The sequence below is a fragment of the Garra rufa genome, chromosome 13, assembly GCF_049309525.1.
Source record: "Garra rufa chromosome 13, GarRuf1.0, whole genome shotgun sequence".
Classification (NCBI taxonomy): Eukaryota; Metazoa; Chordata; class Actinopteri; order Cypriniformes; family Cyprinidae; genus Garra; species Garra rufa.
The window spans coordinates 36,169,713-36,188,514 of NC_133373.1; the positions used below are offsets into that span (position 1 = coordinate 36,169,713).

An 18,802-nucleotide genomic window follows, 5' to 3' on the forward strand; every position below is an offset into this window, starting at 1 on the left:
AGGTTCATTTAAATCGTAGTGTTTTTAATTAATAATTGATCAAATCCGTCTGTGAAAATGATACTTTTGTGTGTTCGAGACAAAGGGTGTGATGAAGGACTGATCTTAAAGGAATTGTTCACCCAAAAATGAAGATTCTATCATTTATTCATTCCCTTTGTAGTTTCAGATTTGTATGACTTACTTTCATCACTATAATAAAAAGATAAGATATTCATGCAGTTCTTTTTAATTGAAGGCAGATGAATGATGTCAAGATCCAAAAATGACAACAACAAAAAAAGCTCCATAAAAGTAGTCCATATGGTTTGTGGGCTTTATTCTAGGTATTCTGAAATCATATGACAACATTATGTGAGAGTTAAACCGTTTAAGCCATTTTTTATTGACGAATATCAGTAGTATTGTGCCTGGCTGATCCAGATGCACCACGTTTGAATATGCTGAAGCAACCTGTCAAAATAAAAGTTTGATTTACCTTGAAGAAACTGTGACAGAAATATATGTATATAAATATATTTTAGAAATATTTACCAGAATAATTATTTACCACAAAAATGTACTAAATACACAACACAGTATTTCTGAAAATGAAATTAAATAAATAAATAAATAAATAAATAAAAATATATATAATTTTTTTTTTTTACAAATAAAATCAATTAATTAATTAAAGACGCTTTTGGAATTATTTAAATGGAATCCAGAAAATTATTGGAAAACAGAATTTGGTCAAAAATAAAACTGAATTTGAGAAAAAATAAAACACATTTCATTAGGCCTTAAATTTTTGCTTTTTCATGATTTCAATTAAATAGACATGCTTTTTATAGATTTTTTTATTTATACATTAAAGCAAAAATATATATAATTTTGAAAAAAAAAAAAAAACGGAATTTGGAAAAATGTAAACGGATTTTATAGTGGTTTTGATTTCTCTTTGTGATTCCATTAACGATCCTTTTGGTACTTTTAAAGAAAAAGTAAATTAATTTTTACTGTCAAAATGATATAATTTGAATAATAATTAACTTTATATTTAATTTCATTTTTAAAAGTCTTTTTACAAACTTCATTGACTAAAAAGAATTAGTAATTTGTTCAGGAATCGTACTACACTGGCTGCTGTATGAATACGCTTGGTTTTATGGTGCACAAGTCATTTGGACCTATTTGTATGCTGTTTTGATTGTGTATTTTTGTCTTTTTTTGTCATTGTTGCATCTTTACAGCTTGTATTGTGTGGAAAAAATTACCTCCCACAAAAAATCTATCAGACAGGTTTTCGAATGAAATGAGAGTGAGTAAATGATTTTAAGATGAACTATTGCTTTAAATTAAGTTTTGAATGTTTGACTTGTGTAAGTATTTTTAGTGTGAGAAGCAGTCAGTCTATGACTAAACAGAACGAGGTCTCGTGTGAAGCAGTCAGAACTTGTATCCCTCAGCATTTCCTAACCGTGCCATCTCCAGGTGTCCCTGAAGAGCAGAGATACACAGCCAGCTAATTAAACATAACTCAAACCTATTGAAATGACAGTCCTGTCCTCTTTGCAATTAATTATTATGACAGCTGAGTTTCCCCAAACCGAGTCCTCCAACCAGTTTTAAATTTCAACCTATTTAAGTCTCATGAATATTTCATGTGCACGGTGATCCTCAGTGATCCTCGTGTGTGGAGCATGGGCTGCTCTACTGTAACCGCTCGAGTGCATTCTGCAGGCTGCAAAAGCTGCTGTGTTTTGCTGCTGTCACTTTAAATGGATAAATAGGCTTGATGAGAACAGTGTATATTTACTCAGAAAGGGCCATTCGGTGAACTGCTATTATGAGCATGTATAAAGGGGTCATTGGATGGATGGATGGATGGATGGATGGATGGATGGATGGATGGATGGATGGATGGATAAACAGAGCAGATGGATGGATGGACAGACAGATAGATAGATAGAGAGACAGTTAGATGGATAGATAGAATGATGGATGGATGGATGGATGGATGGATGGATGAATAAATAGAATGATGGATGGATAAACAGCAGATGGATGGATGTATAGAACAATGGATGGATAGATGGCTAGATAGACAGATGGATGGAAATACAGCTGATGGATAAATGGATAGATGGACGGACAGATGGATGGATAAATAGAATGATGGATGGATAAACAGCAGATGGATGGATGGATAGAACGATGGATGGATGGATGGATCAAAAGAGGGGATGGATGAATAAACAGCAGATGGATAGATAGAATGATGGATGCATATACAGAGCAGATGAATGGATAAACAGACCGGATAAATGAATGGATGGATGGATGATGGATGAATAAATGGATAGTTGAATAGAATGATGGACAGATAGATGGATGAACAGACAGACAGATAGATAGATAGATAGATAGATAGATAGATAGATAGATAGATAGATAGATAGATAGACAGACAGACAGACGGATGGATAGCTGGACAGATAGAACGATGGATGGATATACAGAGTGGATGGTTGGATGGATAAACAGAGCGGATAAATGGATGGATAGAATGACGGATGGATAGACGGATGGATGGATGAATAGCAGATGGATGGATAAATTGATAGATGGATAGATTGATGAATGGATAGATGGTTGAATGGAAAAACAGCTGATGGATGGATGGATAAATGGATGGAGAGATGGACGGACGGACAGATGGATGATAGATAGACGGATGGATGGATGGATGGATGGATGAATGGATAGAGAGATGGATGGACAGACGGATGGATAGATGAACAGCAGATGGATAGATAGATAGATAGATAGATAGATAGATAGATAGATAGATAGATAGATAGATAGATAGATAGATAGATAGATAGATAGATAGATAGATAGATAGATAGATAGATAGATAGATGGATGGATGGATGGATGGATATAAAGAGTAGATGGATGATGGATAGGAAGACAGATGGATGGATGGATGGACGGATGGATGGATAAACAGAGCGGATAAATGGATAGATGGAAAGAATGATGCTGGATAGATAGATAGACAGATGGATGGATGAACAGAGCTGATGGATGGATGAATGGATGGACAGACAGATGGACAGATAGATGGATGAACAGGGCGGATGGATGGATAGAATGATGGATAGATGGATGGATGGACAGACGGACAGACAGACGGATGGATGGATGATAGAGAGATGGACAGACAGATGGATGGATGGATGGATGGATGGATGGACAGACGGGTGGATATACAGGGCTTGATGGATGGATGGATAGAATGATGGATGGATAGAGAGATGGACAGATAAAGAGAAAGATGGATTGATAGATAGAACAATAGGTGGATGGATAAACAAAGTGGATGGATGGCTGGATGGCTGGATGGATGGATAAATAGGTAGAATGATGGATGAACGGACAGATGGATAGATGGATGGATAAATAGATGAATGGATAGATAGGCGGTTGGATAGATGGAAGGATGGATGGATGGATGATGGATAGAACGATGGATAGATGGAAAGATGGATGAACAGGGTGGAAAGATGGATGGATGGATGGATGGACAGATGGATGCATAGATGGAAAACAGAGCGGATGGATGGATAGGTAGAACAATGGATAGATAAACAGCTGATAGATTGATAAATGGATGGATGAATGGATGGATAAACAGAGTTGATGGATGGATAGATGGATGTAAAATGGATGGATAAATGGACTGACAGACGGACGGACAGATAGACAGACAGATGGATGGATGGACAGATAGATGTGGGTATGTCTTTGTTCAGAAGTGAACCTGTCTGATATGGACACATCTACATTTTGTTCTTGAGACGAGAGAGTGTAAATCTGAGAGGGCAGTGTCCATCCAGCCCTAGGTTAATGACCTATTTAATCTGAATAGATAAACATGCCCTTAGTAGTTCAAACTGCAGTGTTGTCCTCTGTTTGCCACCATTTAAAACTATTCATGAAACAGCCTCAGTTTCATTATTACCAGCAGTTGTGAAGTCCTTAGGGAAGGTTTTCATATGAAAACAGCCATCAATCACCACACTGTATACCTCTGGGGAAGCGTCACATTGCATTGCTCATTAAAGATTCATCACACATTTTCAAACATCCTTCAAAGAGGCAGAAATGCTGGAGATATTGATCCTCGACGACACCGATCATCAAAGAATTCCTCTAAATGAAAGAATGATTGAGTGATGGCTATTCAAAGGTGCTGATGAGTTTAACTATCACACTACTACAATGTAAAGCAGAGAAAATGAAAGGCAGATGCCAATATCATCACACCGATATGACCAATGCTGTTTAATTAATTCTGTGTTCAAAGCACAAAGCCATCAGCTTTGCTTTCTTACTAAGCTAAAGTGTCAGTATAGTCAAATTTCGCTCGCAGTAATGAGTCACAAGTACAAACAGATGACAGACTGATTGTAAACAGAGTGGAGACAGGGTTGATAGTTCAGTTTCTAAACCATGTGACTTGTCTTGCTGCAAAGACAGCATCCTAAATCTCATCCTAAATAATCTGTCTTTGCTCTTTAGGTTGGAGGGAACAGAAGAAAAATTCCGGAACAGAGAGAGCAGGCTTGAAGATCTGCAGACAATAGCCGAACTAAAGGACATGGTGGCTGAGAGAGAAGCTTTGGTCAAGAAACTGGTGGTAAGAGCACTTTAAGATGTGTGACATGCTTATTCACAATATTGCAGGTTTATTGTGAAATTTATCAGCTGTGAATGTGGTTACACAAGACGAGGTGTCCCACTGGTGCTCTGTCCTGCTGAGATTAGCAGAGTCTCGCAAGACTGGAGGGATAGATCTATTTCAGGACAGACAACCCTGCTGAAAAGACCAGCTTAATCCTGCTCTAGACACAGTGACAACTGCTTTTTCTGTGAAATTCACTCTTTACAACAACAGTGGTTTACAGGAAAGACTTTCTTTGCTCATAAAAATAGGTAACACCCAATGTGTAGACGTTTGGCATCTATGTTTTTTGTATCTTTCCAATTTATCTGAAAATTACACCTTCTATGCTATTTTTTTTTCAAAAGAGGATTTACCTGATGCATTAAAATCAATAAGAGACAGAAAAACAACAAAAAATTCAGGAAAATGCATTTAAAAAATTTGATTTGCATTTTAATGAGTGAAATAAGTATTTGACCCCTTCGCAAAACATGACTTAAAACTTGGTGGAAAAACCATTGTTGGCAATCACAGAGGTCAGAGGTGTAGTTGGCCACCAGGTTTGCACATCTCAGGAGGGATTTTGTCCCACACCTTTTTGCAGATCCTCTCCAAGTCATTAAGGTTTTGAGGCTGACGTTTGGCAACTCAAACCTTCAGATCCCTCCACAGATTTTCTATGGGATTAAGGTCTGGAGACTGGCTAGGCCACTTCAGGACCTTAATGTGCTTCTTCTTGAGCCGCTCCTTTGTTGCCTTGACCTTGTATTTTGAGTCATTGTCATGCTGAAATACCCATGCACAACCTATTTTTATTGAGGAAAGGAGGTTCTCACCCAAGATTTGGCGGTACATGGCCCTGTCCATCATCCCTTTGACGATGCAGTTGTCCTGTCCCCTTAGCAGAAAAACACCCCCAAAGCATAATGTTTCCACCTCCATGTTTAACGGTGGGGATGGTGTTCTTGGGGTCATAGGCAGCATTCCTCCTCCAAACACGGCAAGTTGAGTTGATGCCAAAGAGCTCAATTTTGGTTTCATCTGACCACAACACTTTTACCAGTTCTCCTCTGAATCATTCAGATGTTCATTGGGCCTGTACATGTGTTTTCTAGAGCAGGATGACCTTGCGGGCGCTGCAGGATTTCAGTCCTTCACGGCGTAGTGTGTTACCAATTGTTTTCTTGGTGACTATGGTCCCAGCTGCCTTGAGATCCTCCCGTGTAGTTCTGGGCTGATTCCTCACTGTTCTCATGATCATTGAAACTCTAAGAGGTGAGATCTTGCATGGACCCCAGACTGAAGTAGATTGACAGTTATTTTGTGTTTCTTTCATTTGCGAATAATCCCAACTGTTGTCACCTTCTCAACAAGCTGCTTGGCGATGGTCTTGTAGGCCATTCCAGCCTTGTGTAGGTCTACAATCTTGTCCCTGACATCCTTGGACAGCTCTTTGGTCTTGGCCATGGTGGAGACTTTGGAACCTGATTGATTGATTGCTTCTGTGGACAGGTGTCTTTTATACAGGTAACAAGCTGAGATTAGGAGCACTACCTCAAAGAGAGCGCTCCTAATCTCAGCTTGTTACCTGTATAACAGACACCTGGGAGCCAGAAATCTTGCTGATTGAAAGGGGATCAAATACTTATTTCACTCATTAAAATGCAAATCAATTTATAACTTTTTGAATGCATTTTTCTGGATTTTTTTTTTTTGACTCTCACTGTTCAAATAAACCTACCATTAAAATTATAGACTGATAATTTCTTTGTCAGTAGGTAAACGTACAAAATCAACAGGTGATCATTTTTTACCCTCACTGTACATACACATGATTACAAATGAAGTTAAATACAGTTTAGTTAAAGGGATAGTTCACCCAAAAATGAAAATTGCCCCACCCTCAAGCCACCCTAGGTGTATATGACTATGACTATGATAATACAATTGAAGTTATATTAAAAAATGTCCTGGCTCTTCCTAGCTTTATAATGGCAGTAAATTGGTGTTGAGATTTTGAAGTCCAATAAAGTGCATCCATCCATCATGAAAAGTACTCCACAACTAGTCCTAAGTTTATTGCCTGATTGGAACCAAACCAGTGCAGAAATATTCTCTGGAGAATGAATATGAATAACTATGCAAAAAAGTTGATCTTTCGACTCACTGTCGCAAATGGACAAGTCCTGAACAAAATGAGATATCCTTACAAAACTCAGAACACTTATGTAAGAGCTCAATCTGAGGTCACAAGACAAAAATTGTGGAGTTTTTCCACTTGGTGGCGCTATAAGAGGGAACAAACATAAAAATGGCTATACTTACACAACCATTTGTCCTATCAACATGAAAATCACTGTGCATGGTCTTGGTCCAAAGTGCCACAAATGCCTATAAGGACATTTGCGTATCTCAAACAAAAACATGGCCGTCATTGGCTGATGAAGTTTGAGCACCTATTACAGGTTAACGGAGGCCGATCGGAACGAAACTCGGTGGGCCTGTTTGACTCATGGCCCCAAAGGTCTGTTAGGGTGTACTCACACTAGGCACGATTGCCGTGAACCGGGCCCGAGTACGATTGTCCCCCCTCCCCACTCCCCCTCTGGCCTGCACTCACATAGGGTTTCAGCATTCGTGCCGGAGCACGCTTGCGTCATTATGGTGTGACGGTTTCAGGATAAACAGAAAGAGCGGCGCTCTCGCTGAACGCAATTTAGTCCATCGCTCTGTTTACTTTTTGGATAGTAATTTTGAGTCGTTTGTTACGCAGTGGTCCACAGCCTATTTTTAAACAGGTCTATCGCCTTTGTGGCATGAAAATTTTCCCGCAATCGTGCTGCTCGTATGAGGAGGTTTGCAAGGTACCAGCTGAAGTGCAGCAAGGACTTTGCAGCTTTGATTACGGACTATAAAAACATTGATTACCTCGCAAAAACGCAACGTCACGCATCCTGTTCCGTGCTCCAGCACGGTTAGCGCTCACACTGCATGCGAACCGCGCCCGAGTCCAACTGAACCATGCTCTGGCCCACCTCTTCCAAGTGGGCCAGGGACGGCTAAAAGAGCCGTGCCCGGGCACGGTTCGGAGCACTCACACTAGTCAAACGAACCACGCTTTGGTGGTCAAATGCACTCGGGCACGGTTCAAACTGCCTAGTGTGAGTACAACCTTAAAAAGAATTCAGCCACTGGGAGCGATATCGCATGCTGGGGGCGATATCGCAAACATGCTTTTGCGAACTAGTCCTATGTTTTTCACTCAATCTGGAATAAAACCACTGCAGTACAATTCTCTAGACTCTTTAGGTCAATAATTATATAAAAAATGTTGAAAAACATTTGGGAAGCTATAACAGAGTTGTTTAGAAAAGGGGTCTGTCCTAATTTACCCAAAATCCTATAAAGCCTGAAGGAAAACTTAAAACTTCACGAAACCTGGTGAGCACATGCAACAGGTGATTCTAAACAATCATGCAAAGTTTTAAGGAGATCGGACCACAGCTGGCACTATAATAGTCATAAACGTTAAAAAAACATAATAGTTCGATGGTAAATTACCTGGATTTGTCAAAAATGCTTTTTTAAATCATTGCTTTAGGTGGTTACAGGCTTGCTAAATAATGTCTTTTTTTCATATGTGCTTAAATGCCTTAAACCACTATATATATTAAAATAAAATAGAATTTCTGAAAGTATGGACATGCAAAAATATGTAAATATATTGAACAATTTTACAATTATACAATTTAGAAGCTTAAAATTAATTTTTATTCCCATATTTAAGCTTCCAAAATACTTGCTAGCAGATTTTTGTTCAGTAACATGTTCTGGAGACAAATGGTGCTCGTATGTCAGTGGTGTTATATTGTCCATAGATAACAAGAGATAATCTACTTTTCCTTCCAGGATGACAAGAAGTTTTACCAGCTGGAGCTTGTCAACAGAGAGACCAACTTCAACAAAATATTCAATGCAAACCCAAATGTTGGTGTCATTAACCCTCTTGTCAAGGTAAGATTTCGTCTTTGTACTCTACTTTGTCCTTGTGTGTGGAGCTGGTAGTTGTTTAGTTGAAGACATAGTTGCCGTTCCAAAACCTAGTGATCTGAGTAGACTCAATTTTAGTTTGAATGCAATCTGTTTGCATGGGATACACTTAAAAAATAGCCTGGCAGAAAACAAAGAAACTGAACAAAATGCATGTTCATACATTGTCTTTACATAGTTTCTAATATATAGATAGTACAGTCGTGGCCAAAAGTTTTGAGAATGACACAAATATTAGTTTTCACAAAGTTTGCTGCTAAACTGCTTTTAGATCTTTGTTTCTGTGATGTACTGAAATATAATTACAAGCACTTCATACGTTTCAAAGGCTTTTATTGACAATTACATGACATTTATGCAAAGAGTCAGTATTTGCAGTGTTGGCCCTTCTTTTCAGGACCTCTGCAATTCGACTGGGCATGCTCTCAATCAACTTCTGGGCCAAATCCTGACTGATAGCAACCCATTCTTTCATAATCACTTCTTGGAGTTTGTCAGAATTAGTGGGTTTTAGTTTGTCCACCCGCCTCTTGAGGATTGACCACAAGTTCTCAATGGGATTAAGATCTGGGGAGTTTCCAGGCCATGGACCCAAAATTTCAACGTTTTGGTCCCCGAGACACTTAGTTATCACTTTTGCCTTATGGCACGGTTCTCCATCGTGCTGGAAAATGCATTGTTCTTCACCAAACGGTTGTTGGATTGTTGGAAGAAGTTGCTGTTGGAGGGTGTTTTGGTACCATTCTTTATTCATGGCTGTGTTTTTGGGCAAAATTGTGAGTGAGCCCACTCCCTTGGATGAGAAGCAACCCCACACATGAATGGTCTCAGGATGCTTTACTGTTGGCATGACACAGGACTGATGGTAGCGCTCACCTTTTCTTCTCCGGACAAGCCTTTTTCCAGATGCCCCAAACAATCGGAAAGAGGCTTCATCGGAGAATATGACTTTGCCCCAGTCCTCAGCTGTCCATTCGCCATACTTTTTGCAGAAGATCAATCTGTCCCTGATGTTTTTTTGGAGAGAAGTGTCTTCTTTGCTGCCCTTCTTGACACCAGGCCATCTTCCAAAAGTCTTGGCCTCACTGTGCGTGCAGATGCGCTCACACCTGCCTGCTGCCATTCCTGAGCAAGCTCTGCACTGGTGGCACTCCGATCCCGCAGCTGAATCCTCTTTAGGAGACGATCCTGGCGCTTGCTGGACTTTCTTGGATGCCCTGAAGCCTTCTTAACAAGAATTGAACCTCTTTTCTTGAAGTTCTTGATGATCCTTTAAATTGTTGATTTAGGTGTAATCTTAGTAGCCACAATATCCTTGCCTGTGAAGCCATTTTTATACAACGCAATGATGGCTGCACGCGTTTCTTTGCAGGTCACCATGGTTAACAATGGAAGAACAATGATTTCAAGCATCACCCTCCTTTTAACATGTCAAGTCTGTAGAGATGCGCGGATGGGCTCAATCGTCACCCGAATCCGCAGCTTCAAATAAATTATCCGCCCGCCACCCACCCGCACCTATATTTTTCTCTGATTTAGATAACCGCACCCGACCCGCACCCGATCGTCATATTACACTTATTGTAATTCTTAGTTTTGCATGATGATATGATAAATTGATGGTTCATGTTAACAGCAGATTGATTCAGCTGATCTGCAAATCGCTGCACACTTATACGTTTATCACGGATTTTAAGCCAAATCCATGCAGAAAAGAATAACGTTAACTGACATCTGGATGCGACTCTCCGCAATCTCTGACGAAATCGGTCGGGTTTTCTCTCTATTAGAGCCGCTCTGAGCTTAGTATTTGAACGCATGCTTGGACTGAAGTTTACAGGGGTTCACCAGTTTAAGAAAGGTCTGAGCATAAAAATCTGCTTCTTTTCATTTTTAAGGTATTGTTTTCATTATAATCTACTGATTCAAATAAGTAATCAATAATAATTATAGCCTACCACTGCGCGTCTAGCCTGACATGCTTTCGCGTAAGAATGAACAGGCAGCATGGACGCATCAGGCAAAATCGTCAAATATATTTCAAAAGAAGCCGGCGCCACGGTCCTGACCACATCACTGTCTTTACTGGGTGTTTTTAGGGAATATTTCAATTTATTAACATGCGACTGAATTAGCTATTCATGTGTTGGACTGTCATGATTTTGGCTAATGCAGGACACTTCTGAATGATGCCCATCAGAGACGTGGGTAAACGCAAAGCGACCAATGCACTACACCGCTGCATTACCGTGCTCAATAGCATTAGCACAGGCATAACTCCCTTCAAACTTTATATGGAATGTCAACGTTTCTGTCACCAAAAACTTAGAACAGGCAAACACACACACGCACACAAATGAAATCGTCTCTGCCTGATGAAAAACATATTTAAAACACGTTCAAGTTTTAGAAAATGTAGTTAATATTTGCATCATTATTGATTTATCTCATCCACCCGCGACCCACCCGCAAATAATCAGAATGCATTTTTTTATTACCCGACCCACCCGACCCGCGGATTATCCGCAGCGCCCGCGGATATAACCGCCATCCGCGCATCACTACAAGTCTGCCATTCTAACCCAATCAGCCTGACATAATGATCTCCGTCCTTGTGCTCGTCAACATTCTCACCTGAGTTAACAAGACGATTACTGAAATGATCTCAGCAGGTCCTTTAATGACAGCAATGAAATGCAGTGGAAAGTTTTTTTGGGGGGATTAAGTTAATTTTCATGGCAAAGAAGGACTATGCAATTCATCTGACCACTCTTCATAACATTCTGGAGTACTGTATATGCAAATTGCTATTATAAAAACTTAAGCAGCAACTTTTCTAATTTCCAATATTTATGTAATTCTCAAAACTTTTGGCCACGACTGTAGACAGCAGAGCAGTTCACTAAGTTTTGGAAATGACAGCAGTTGAATGAGGCTCGAATGTCATTTCTTACACTGTGTCCTAGCCAGGCATGATGCGAAAAGCAATACATTAGATTTGTACATTAATAATAATTGGAGTTCCTAACCAGCTACAACAGTGACAAGATGCACAGTGAAATCTCATTGTTGTTCTATAGCTGTATATTTAGCATCATATATGCTCTGATTACTGTGAAAATGATTTTAGCAGATATGCTGTGCCTGGTTAGGATGCAGTGTTACTGGGGTGCAATCAAAGGCAATACAACTGACATGCCGGACTGGAGTTCATTGGAAACACTGTTCACTGGGAGCATGCTGGAGCTCTTTTACACACATACACATACATTATTAAAGGGATTGTTCTCCCAAAAATGAATATTCTGACATCATTTACTCACCCTCATGTCATTCTAAACCTGCATGGAAAACAGAAGAATTTATTTCATTGTACTGGATGCTTTGTTCAATGCAACTATAATTGCGGACTGAAGCTTTCAAGCTTAAAAGGGACATACAATCCACATGAAAGAATCCTAAAAGTAGCCCATACAGCTTCTGTACTCACTCTTAAAAATAAAGGTGCTTTAAAAGGTTTTTCACAGTGATTCCATAGAAGAACCATTTTTGGTTCCACAAATAACCATTCAGTCAAAGTTTCTTTAAAGAACCATCTCTTTTTACCTTTTTATAATCTCTGTGAAACAGAAAGGCTCTTCAGATTTTAAAGGTTCTTTATGGAACCATTTAAACAAAAAAGGTTCTTCTATGGCATTTTGAAGCACCTTTATTTTAATGAGTGTATATTTTCAATCCTTTTGAAGCTGCTTGATATATATATATATATATATATATATATATGTATATATATATATATATATATATGTATATATATATATATATATATATATATATAATTTTTTTTTTTTTTTTGTGGTCTGAAAACGTTTTTGGCATGTAATACTGGCATACCATCTACAGTATGATAATGTTAATAATTATTTTATACTAAAATAATTTAATATACAAAAGTATTTATTAGTATTTTAAATTAGTTTAATTCTATGTTAATTCTATGTTTTGTTTAATTTTTTTTGTTCAAGTCTAAGCTATTTTTTTAATATATTTCTATTCTAAAAATGTTGTTTAATACTAAAATAATTTAATATACAAAAGTGTTTATTAATATTTTGAATTAGATTTCAATTTTATAATTATTTTTTATTTATATTTTAGTTCAAGTCCTACCAAGTTTGTTGTTATTTTGTTTTTTAATCGTTTCTAAACATTTGAATGCTAAAATGTTAATTATTTTATTCTAAAAAAGTATTTTTAGTATTTTGAATTAGATTTTAATTTTACATTCAAATTAAAAAAAGTCTTAAAGTGTTTTTTTAATAATATTTTTATGCTAAAAATGTTATTCATTATTTGATACTATAACAATTTAATTTATAGAAGTATTCATTAGTATTTTGAATTAGCTTAAATTTTATATTTACTTTTTATAACTTTTAGCTCAAGTCTTAGTAATTTTGTTTTTGTTATTGTTTTTTAATTTTTTTTAATCAATATGCTAAAATGTTATTAATTGTTTTATACTACAATAATTTAATATACAAAATATTTATTAGTACTATGAATTAGCTTTTAATTTTGTATTTAATTTTTCTTTAAATTTCAGTTCTGGTCTTAGCAATTTTGTTTTTTGTTATTTTTTTTATTTTTTTTATATTTCTGTGCTAAAAATGTTATTATTTTATACTAAAATAATTTAACGCAAAAGTATTTATTAGTATTTTGAATTAGCTTTTAATTTTATATTTAATTTTTAGCTCAAGTCTCAGCCATTTTAATGATTATATTTAGTTTTTTTATATTTCTAAGCTAAAATGATAATACTTTTTTGTATTAAAACAATTTAATATACAAAAGCATTTATTAGTATTTTGAATTAGCTTTTAATTTTATATATTTTTTTTTTATAAAAAATGTATGTTCCAGTCTTAGCAATTTTGTTGTTTGTTATTTTGTTTTTTGATTTATATATATATTTATATGCTGAAAATGTTATTTCTTATTTTTACTAAAAATAATTTACTATACAAAATTATTTATTAGTATTTTGAATTAGCTTAGCAAATTAGCTAATTTTGTTGTTTATTTATATTTTTATATTTCAAATATAAAACTATTAAAAACACATTTGCAAAAAGAATTAAAAAAAACAATTTTGTTGTATGTTATTTAGTTGTTGTTTTTTATAGAAATACTAAAAAAGTCTTAGCAGTTTTGTTGTTTATTATTTAGTTTTTTTTAATATAGAAACATAAAAAACTAAATTAGCAACAAAATTGCTACGACTTAAACTACAGTTTAAATAATTCAAAATACTAATAAATACTTTTGTATAACAAATTATTTTACTATAAAAATGTATTAATTATTAATTAAATATTAGCTTTAATGTATTTCCGTTTCAGTTTTAGTCATTTTAATACTTAAATTAGTGCTAAACTTAACTTTTATAGTTTAATTAACAGAAAAACATTTTTTTAACAGTTTTAGATTTAATTTAGGATATTTTCAGTGAATCAGTGAATGCAAATAATTCATTTTTGAATCTTTCTGATTCAGGAAGATTGTTAGTAAATAACTTTTTTAACTTAAGTTTTTCTAATCTTCAAAGCAGTCGTATATCCTCAAAAGACTACTTTTATGCACCTTTCATGGTCCGTTTGTATCCATTTTGAAGCTTAAAAGCCTTACAGTTGCATTGAAAAGAGCAACCAGTACATGATTCAAAGTCATACAGGTTTGGAACAACACAAGGGTGAGTAAACGATGACCGAATTTTCATTTTTGAGTGACACATCCCTTTAACTTCCTGTTTTTCCCAGAGCTTTGGAGAAAGTGGTGTTTGTTCCATACGTCACAGCAGTTCCTGACCCAGTCTCAACAATGTCATTCTGTTTGACCAGATATTTCACTGTTGCCCTCATCTGTGTTCTATAACTTCCAAGTGTCGCTGATTACATGTGCATATATGTTTGTGTGTGAGTGTCAATGTCTCTCGTTCCTCCGCGTTCTCTTCCTGTTGAGACATCCAGTTCTTCTTTGCTTTCCAAGCCATTCTTCTTTCAGTCTGAAAGTTTCAACAGCCTCTTCCTCTGATCCACATCTCTCTCGACTCATTTCGATTTGATTGGCTGAGAGCGACTGATGCTTCCTCTGCTGAGTGTTGCGAGCTTGACTTTCAGGGTGGGCGTTTCTTAGGAAGCAATCAAAAAAATTGGAGCGTCAAGCTCTCCCAACCTCCTTTTTGTTTGCTTTTCTTGTCGTCCTATGTAGCAAAAGCGAAAGAACGACAAATCAGCCACCCGATTCAGCAGCTCGGCCAATCTTAGGGCCAATGTGGAGGCTTCCGGGACAGGGAGCGGCCAGCCCCAGCCCAACCGCCTCGAACCCATCCCCAACTCCCCCATTCACCAGCTGGAGCCTAACACGAGCAAACCCCTGCCCCCGCCAACCCCTCTCACCGAAGCCAAGAAATTGACGAGGTGAGGCGCACCTCGGCGGACAAACACACCAGCACACTGAAAACCCGCCGTCCGCTGTTCTAGAGGCAGCTGTTGTATCCCTTTTATGTGCCGAGGAAATACTCGGGATGGTTTGCTTTGTGCTTTTTTTTTTCCCCTGGCTCCTCTCTGCCTAACAGAGAGCGTGAAATCTGGAATTACGGCTCCGATCTTCTCCGAAGAAACAAGTAATTAGTTTGAATAATGAGTGCGTCGCCCTGGTCTCAGACTTGGTCTGTGTTACGATTCCCATTTGGGCTGGTGCTATTTGAAAGATGTGCTGTTTTCTGGGAGGGAAATGTAAGAGAATTCAAGCCAAAAATTTGCCAAAAATCATTCACATTGATTTTTTTTTTTTTTTTAGTTTGTACACTTGTTCGGAATGGAATACTACCATACTACGCATGCTAAAAATATTTTATTCTTTTAATTTAAAAAAATATATATATATATATTCCATTGATGAATGAACATCTTTTTTTAAATTAATTTCATTAATTTATGCCATTTTATTCTAAATGTTATTTTATTTTATTTTTTTTATCATTTTATTTATATACTAATATAGTATTTTTTTTTATTTTAATTTGTTTCTTCTTTTTTATCAATTTCATTAATTTTATGACATTTTAAACTGAACGTCATTTTATTTTTATTTTTATGATTTTATTTATTGACTAATATGGTATTTATTAATATTTTTATTTATTTTATTTAATTTATTTAATTTATTCATTTTTATTAGTTTCATGAACTCAGTAATTACAGTAAATGTCATTTTATTGTTTTTCAAATTATCATTTTTTTTTATTTCTTTAGGAGTGGTGTTTTCCCATTTTTCTTTGATAGGGCAGTGGAGATATGACAGGAAGTGAGTGGGAAAGAGAGAGGGGGGTGGGATCGGGAGCAGTCCACGGGGTGGTATTCAATCTTGGGACACCCGAGGGGCAACTGCCCACAAGGCTATTGGCGCCGACTATTGTTATTATTTTTATCATTTTATCTATATACTAATATAGCATTTATTGATATTTTGAATTTTTATTATTTTTTCTTCTTTTTTATTAATTTCATTAATTTTATGACATTTTTTATACTAAATGTCTTTTTTTTAATAATGTTATTTATATACTAATATAGTATTTATTAATATTTTGAAATCTTTACTTTTTTTCTTCTTTTTTATTAATTTCATTAATTTTATGACATTTTACAGTAAATGTCATTTTAATTGTTTATATTTTTATCATTTTATTTATATACTAATATAGTATTTATTAATATTTTTAAAACTTTCATTTTTATCTTTTTTCTTTTTTATTAATTTCATTAATTAATTAATTCATTTTACACTAAATGTCATTTAATTGTTTTTATTTTATCATTTCATTTATATACTGATATAGTATGTATTAATATTTTGAAATATTTTATTTTTATATTTCTTATTTTTTATTCATTTCTTTATTTTGAAATTTTACACTAAATGTCATTTTATTTTTTGTTTTTGTAATTTTATTTGTGTACTAATATAGCATGTATCAATATTTTTTATTTTTATATTTACTCTTCTTTTTTATGAATTCATTAATTTTATGACATTTTTTATACTAAATGTCTTTTTTCATCATTTTTTATCATTTATATACTAATATAGTAAGTACTAATATTTTGAATTCTTTCATTTTTGTTTCATTTTTGTTTGAAAATAAAAAAATGTTTTGGATTAGTTTTAGTTACATTTAAGTTACATTTAAGTTTAGTCAAGAACAACACTGTACCAAATTATCTTCTTTTTTTATTAATTTCATGATTTTTTTTTTACATTTTACACTAAATGTCATTTTATTTGTTATTTATAAACTAATATCATTTTTATATACTAATAGATTTTGAAATCTTTTTTTTCTTCTTCTTTTTCATTTATTTCATTAATTTTATGACATTTTACACTAAATGTCATTTTATTTATATACTAATAAAGTAAGCACTAATATTTTTAATTCTTAAATTTTTTTAATTTTTGTTTAAATTCTTTAATACAAAACAAAATTTGTATTAGTTTTAGTTACATTTACTTTTAGTCAAGAACAACACCAACAACAACCACAAGTACCAAATTAAAGTTTATTTTGTTAATTTCTTACTGAACACACCTTGTTAATTTTTGTTTAATTTCTAATTAACTAACTAACTAACTAATTTTTATTAGTTTTAGTTATATTTAGTTTTTGTCAAAAACAACACTGTACCAAACTATCTAATTATATTTTTAAAAAAATTATTAATTTCTTACCTCATACTGCTTGTTTAAATTAAACATGCTGCGTAATGCATTCACAGTAACAATGTGAAATACTGCTTTCTGAAACACTCTCATTGCATATTGCATTCCGATTCATACTGTTTTCCAACCATAGTAAGTAATATACTGTGGACTTCACAGTATGCAGGAAGCTAGTATTCCATTCCGAACGCAGCCGGTGCATCAACATCAGGCAAATAAAAGGGATACTTGAGCTTTTTTTTCCTAACACTGATGTACATGTATGCTTAATGTTACTTTCTGAAGTCCCATACATGAGCTTTGGAAATGGCATTGGAATGCAAATGGGAGCATGTGTCCCCACTGTCGCAGTGCATGCTGGGAGTTGGTGTCTGTCTCTGTGTTGTGTTTTCTGTTTGTGATGGAAGTTATATGACTCATCTGTTATTGTCTTTAAAGACCACATTGCATTGGAGAGAATGAATATTTTAAGTTTGCAACATTTTAGATTTGAAAAAAATATTCATTTTCCATAATGTACTGTCTTGCATCTGTGTGAACATGTAAAATACACTGTTTTGGGTTTCGTTTACTCTTTAAATACAATATTTCGACTCTTTTTCAACAATGAACCTTTGCCTTTGGCTCTAGTCGGCATGTTGTGAGCGGTGGCCGTATCATGCATGTTTTGCTGCTCTTGACCCAGGAAGTTTCATCTCGTCTGAAGCACCATTACGTGTGTTTCCTTGCATGCTGGTTTGAATGTAAAGGAGGTTCAAGTGACACAGCAAGGTAGACTTGTGCGGAGTTGTCCTCTTTTGTCATGAGGCTCTCATACACGGTCTATCCGGTTCAGTTCATGTCAGGGTGACATTCGGTCCATTTGAAACCGGTCCAACTGAACCAGAGTCACTTTTTAATATTCAAGTGGGGTCTTTTTTCATATCCTTTCTGCATAGTATTCTTGCACATGAGCTTAAGGGGCTCAAGGTACATTTTTAAAATGCTATTTATAATTTGAGACTCTATAATTTGACTATAGATAGACTATAATTTGGTTTTGAGGCTTTTAGTCAATATGTGTTCACTTGCCAATGTCCTCCAAAAAATTGACAAATTTCACTTTTAGTGGATATACTCATTTACAATGTACAGTCTGGGAAAACTGAGATTAAAATATAGATTTTTTACACATGTATGTCTAGTCTATGCTCTTTAGAATAAAAATTGGGCTATTATTTAAAACATTTTATGAAAAAAAAAAATATTTTT

The 18,802-nt window shown here is 35.2% G+C and overlaps 1 protein-coding gene across 2 annotated transcripts in view; it reads left to right on the forward strand.

The window, feature by feature from the left end:
* Positions 1-18,802, forward strand: part of fam184ab (family with sequence similarity 184 member Ab) — a 231,247-nt gene that overhangs the window by 206,858 nt on the left and 5,587 nt on the right. The window contains exons 16-18 of one of the 2 annotated variants that reach the window (XM_073853210.1): positions 4,570-4,687; positions 8,624-8,728; positions 15,038-15,246. In XM_073853210.1, coding sequence (XP_073709311.1) covers positions 4,570-4,687; positions 8,624-8,728; positions 15,038-15,246 — 432 coding nt within the window. The remainder of the gene's footprint in view (positions 1-4,569; positions 4,688-8,623; positions 8,729-15,037; positions 15,247-18,802) is intronic. The other variant, XM_073853211.1, reaches the window with a different exon arrangement.